A 5,571-nucleotide genomic window follows, 5' to 3' on the forward strand; every position below is an offset into this window, starting at 1 on the left:
TCTCAATACAGTGCTGTGCGAGTTTCCAGCCTGTTTGTGAGCTTGGGTCAAATTGTAATAAAGAAGCCTGATGATCTCCAATTGTTAGATCATCAACATATTTCCAACGTCTGTAGTCTCCAATCGCAGCATCATTTATTATTTTAAGAAACAGCACAGGACCAAGTTTCGTCCCCTGACGAACACCACAAGTGATGTTAGTAAGTGGAGAAATTGAACAATTCAATTTGGTATTGTGTGCGGTTGGAGAGGTAACTACAGATGTTGGGAATAATCGATGCTCTAACCCCAATTATTAATTAGCTTGTTAACAAGTGCAGTCACTATCAAATGCTTTGTAAAATAATATATTCGATTGGACCATAACAAAAGAATGATGGTCATTTTATTCAGATTAGCCTTATCATGTCTCAGAGCAACATAATTTGCTGCATCGAACACGTTATTAAAACAATCCATTTGGTAACATATTAGACTGTCTCTTATACACATCTAGATGTGTATAAGAGACAGCCCTCGTATACTGCAACATGCATTTCACTTTGGAGCTTTGACCAGTTATGTAATGCCTGTGTGCTTTTTGGAGAAACACCCAGTTACAAGTCGAAATGATCGCCAGACGCTTTATGTTTTTTTCCCATACAGTTGCGGCAGATATTATGAGGACGCTAATTAAAGCTATTTAGGTGAGTTGTGCGAAAGCAGTGGTCAGTGCTTGTGGAGTGGAGCGTTTGAAAGCTTAGAATATACAGTACAAGCAATAAATCAGACGTTGGTGCATTTGCTTTCTTTAAAAGAAAAAGCGAAAACAACCTTTTTGACGCCCGTGAAACGATTTCAGAAATGTGCAAATTCCACTTAAGATCATTCTGAATAGTAACTCCTAATAACTTTGTGTGAAATATTCTCTAGGACAGTTCCATTAAGGTTAAAGGTAGGTATCTCGGGTCGGTTTCAAAGAAAAGATATTTGAGGAGTGTGGCATTTTAACAGGTTTATAGGCCATATCATGATCACCACACCACTGGGAAAGAGTATCTAAATAACATTGGTGACCGAAGCTCACAAACAGGCTGTAAACTCGTCCTCAAGCCAAAATGAATTTTTGTGATAATGGCATAGAACCTGTCTCTTATACACATCTAGATGTGTATAAGAGACAGAATAATAAATTGATGTTAAGACTAAGCTATGAGCAAAAATTCGCGATTCCCGCGAATAATTTCGCTTATCTAATTAGGCCTAGTTCTGTCCTGCCTGGGTAGGTGTGCGCTGCCAGTGACGTTGTAGTAGTCTAGGCCTAGGATGGAAACAGCCTCCCGACTCAAGCCGAATTCCATTGTGATAACCTAGGTCTGGCCCTACCTTTTTTGTACAGGCCTATGAGATGACCCTATCCTACTTACACAGGAATTTGTTACTGCCCGTTTAATGAAAGCCTAGCCTGGTGAGTTAGTAACACCAGGAATTTGTAACTCCCTGTTGGGTAATGTACAGGCTTATATAGGCCTATTCATAGGATTAATATTAATAATGTTTAGAAAAAATTTTCCTTACTAATTATCTAAGTACTTCTGGTGGATCGCTTCACTGAAAAGGAAGAGAAGAAGGAATGTAGTGTGCGCTGCTCCTTACGTCATCAGATGAAAAAGTTTTTGCGCATGCGCATGTAAATATAACGTTTACTAATTTGTTCACGGCAACATAAATATATCCACTTCCTTTAGTAAAACAGGACCACCACACTACCAAAAGAGATTTGAATGCTCTTGCCTATGAATTAAAAAGAGTTATTTATTAATGTGTTCGTCTTCTGTTTACTCACAACATTCTACTTCAACAATAATATTAAACAACAATAACGACAATAAATTAGTAATATTTACATTAATAATATACTAATTAGTCATTATGACGATAATAAATCTGATAATAACAACAACAACATTAATAGTAATATTTATTTTAACAAATAGTAATAATACTAGTATGGTAATAATAACGATATTTAAATATCAATTTTAATAACTAATTAGTGATAATAACGATATTGAATGTGATAATAACAATAATAAATTAAAGATAATGTTTATTTTTATAATAATAGTAATACTAACTAGTAATAATAATAATGATACTTATAATACTAGGCCTACTTAGTAATAATAGGGTAATAATATCAATAATAACAACAACATTAATATTAATAATAATAATAATATGAGAAAAATACTAATAAAACGCCAATAACAACTTTTTAAATTACTAATATTAAAATTATAATACTAAGACTAATAAATAATAATAATAATATGAATAATAATAATAAAAAATCGAAAATTATTTATTATTTATATGGTACTATAAATATATTTACTATATATACTGTATATGTAATAATAATAATATCAGCAAAAATTTGAACAATATATAATGTTAATGCTAAGACTAATAATTAATATTAAAACTAACAGTAATAAAAACAACAATAATAATAATAAAAACAATAATAACAACAATGGCAACAATAATAACAGCAATAATAATAACAATTAGTACAATGTAGTACTGTACCAGTAAATGACTTGTGACCGAGTTGACTTGTGGCCGAGTTGACTGTAGCCAAACTTTTTGTGGCCGAGTTGACTGTAGCCAAACTTTTTGTGGCCGAGTTGACTTGTGACCGAGTTAACTTGTGGCCGAGTTGACTTGTGGACGAGTTGACAGTGGCCGAGTTGACTTGTGGCCGAGTTGACCTGCACCCATAGGCTATGGAGGCTAGCCTACTCTACTCAAAATAGGCCTCTATACTGTAGGAATACTGAACCAAAGATCGTATAGAAGTTAGGTAACTCCGATCAAAGAGTATAAAACTGCAAGAGGTCCCACTGCCGGGGATTCTTTGGAACGCAATCCCATTTCAAAGGCCTGGTTCTCACGAGAGCCGTAGTATCCGGATCGGGAGCTAACCGTTAGCACCTGCGTGAGAACGCCCAATCGGTTAGCGCTAACCGTTAGCAATTTGACCTCATTTCCATCATTAACCAATCAGACGTACGCAATTCCAATGAGGTCAGGGGTTATATTTTCCCATAATTCTTTTCGCACACGTTTGTTTACTTTTATTTCGATCATCGCATGCTGTCTACTTTGTTTTAGTTTTCCCGCACAGGCCTTTTGTTTTTCACTGATCAGTACGGTGATATTTTAACAGTTATCTGTTATAATGGCCAATAATAGACATGTTTGGTCGGACTCTGAGTTGTCCGACCTAATTGACATTTGGTCTGAACCAGAATTTTTAGATCTTGCCAAAGACAAAAAAAGGAGAAAAAAAAATCGAGTTTTTGAGCTTATAGCTAAACTTTTAAACGGTCTGGGATATGACACGACGGCTCAGCACGTTTGTAACAAATTAAAAAACCTTAGATCGATGTATAAAGAGTGTATACGAGAAGATGAGGCCACAAAATCTGGAGAGTAGACTCCGACCTGGAAATTTTATTGGAGGGTTCACAAGAACTTGAGTGGACGCCCAATGGTGGATCCCATAGAAGGCACTCTCGGTGAATCCTCATTACCTCCTTCTAGGCCTAGGCCTAGACAGCCGGAAACGTCCAGCCTTGATAACTTTTATAGCAGTGAGACTGAGAGCACAACTGCTGATGCTTTTGCAATTATTCAACAACAGTCCTTGGCTGAAATATCAGGTAGGCTGCCCGTAAGGCTTAGCCCATGCCCCCTAGCTAGTACCATGCTTGTACAAACAAGGCCTAGGCCTAGGTAGGGTGCCTAGGGCCGCATATGTCATTTGTTTTTGTTACTATATACCTCTTAACAGAATTTATTATACAATAAATTGTTTAGAATTATAATTAGGCTAAGTAAGGCTAGCATAATATCTTGATTACCTGCCCTTGTCCTCCTACAGTAATTTTCAAAATTCATCATTTATTTATACTTTTAGAAGAAATAATATGAAGCTGAAGTCAGATTGATCAAATCATTATAATGAATTTGTGAATATGTAATAATAACTTCAATAAAATCCTTTTCTTTATTAATTAGGACCCATATGTGTGGTGTGCACGAAGGAATGTGGTTCACACAAGCGTTTTGAATACAGAAGGCCTGTCCATATTATACCACCATGCTTAGGTGAAGGTCCAAGTGTTATAGAAGAAGGTTATGGTGTAGACGTGAGGTGTGCAATATGTTTCGATGGTAAGGAATAACCTTCATTACTGTATAAATGGAACTCCAAATGGCACTCTAACCCTAATAATAAATAAACGCAATAAACCAAAACGGCAATAAGTCCAAAGGGCAATGACCTAAACGGCAAAGAAACCAAAACTGTAAAACATTTTCAGCAGAATGGCATGGACCAAAACGGCAATAAGTCGAAACGGCAATAAACCAAATAAATAAATAAATCTTAAAAATACACACAAAATGAGGCTACAGCAGTTTATGTCATAGAAATAAAGATTCGAAAAACATTAATAGTAATAATAATAATAATAATAATAAAAGTAATAACAGGCCTACAATAACAATATAACAACATATAAATTCAATAATAAAAGGATCAGGGGAAACAACATAAAGGCAGTAAACATCCAAATAAAAAAGTTTAAAATACAAAGTTGTGGTAATCCATCTGACATTTAAATTCACCATTTATTTAGTTATTTTTTAATAAAACATTTCATTCCAAAAAATAAATTAAAATGAGATACAGTGTTGTTAGTTATTAGGTTTACTGTAATTCATTTTTGATCAGTCTTTATTTCTGTATAATATCGCTAAAATCCCTGATGTTTAATGACATTATAAAAATTCAATTACAACAAATTATTATGTACTCTACACCACTATTTGCCTTTTTCTCAGGTGCTCTGTCCGATACATCAACGCCTAGTAAACGGAGGCTGGAAAGTGTTATTTTAAAGTTATTTAAAAATAGAGAACTTAATAGGATTTCATGATTGAATTAAATCTTGAATTTACACTGTTCACATGATGAATTTACTGTCCAATTAAAAAAAAACAAAAACAAATGAATACAGAAAAATACAAATTTTATTATTACTGTACAGGAAATTTGATAGTAATAGTGCAGCTAAAAAGGTAGGTGGGATAATTCTACTTACGTTGTGTACTCATTGTCCCATTTTATTTTCAAATTTTTTAAAGATGAAAGCTACAATGATGATGCTAGTATGCCTACTACTTTAAGACCCGAAGCAGACATCATTAATATAGCCGATAAAGGTGCTGTTTCAGATGCAGAACAAACTCCTATCAAAAGATGTAAGTGCTGGGTTTTATTCATGATGGGTATAACTTCTTTCTCGATATTACATACCTATGTTGTAGCTGTAGAAAATTAAGGGTGGTTGAGATAAGACATTTTAAGGATGGGTGGGTGATAACATTAGTAAACGGATGGAAAAGTGGGTTAATAACGTTGGTTGGAGGGCCATGAAATTAGTTTCAGACTGGGTGGAAAACTTCAAGGATGGGTGTCCCCGCCCACCATAACTACATCCCTGCTAGAATCCCCAG

The 5,571-nt window shown here is 34.7% G+C and overlaps 1 protein-coding gene across 1 annotated transcript in view; it reads left to right on the forward strand.

Annotated features, from left to right (window-relative positions):
* LOC117107623 overlaps nucleotides 1-5,396 on the forward strand; it is a 13,207-nt gene extending 7,811 nt beyond the window's left edge. The window contains exons 2-5 of the mRNA XM_033249332.1: nucleotides 2,966-3,710; nucleotides 4,069-4,224; nucleotides 4,897-4,944; nucleotides 5,200-5,396. Of these exons, the coding sequence (XP_033105223.1) occupies nucleotides 3,539-3,710; nucleotides 4,069-4,224; nucleotides 4,897-4,944; nucleotides 5,200-5,396 (573 nt within the window). The 5' untranslated portion in view covers nucleotides 2,966-3,538. The remainder of the gene's footprint in view (nucleotides 1-2,965; nucleotides 3,711-4,068; nucleotides 4,225-4,896; nucleotides 4,945-5,199) is intronic.
* Nucleotides 5,397-5,571: the final 175 nt, after the last annotated feature.

This window comes from Anneissia japonica, unplaced genomic scaffold (assembly GCF_011630105.1).
Source record: "Anneissia japonica isolate Jap-2015-1 unplaced genomic scaffold, ASM1163010v1 scaffold5330_len1712360_cov203, whole genome shotgun sequence".
Classification (NCBI taxonomy): domain Eukaryota; kingdom Metazoa; phylum Echinodermata; class Crinoidea; order Comatulida; family Comatulidae; genus Anneissia; species Anneissia japonica.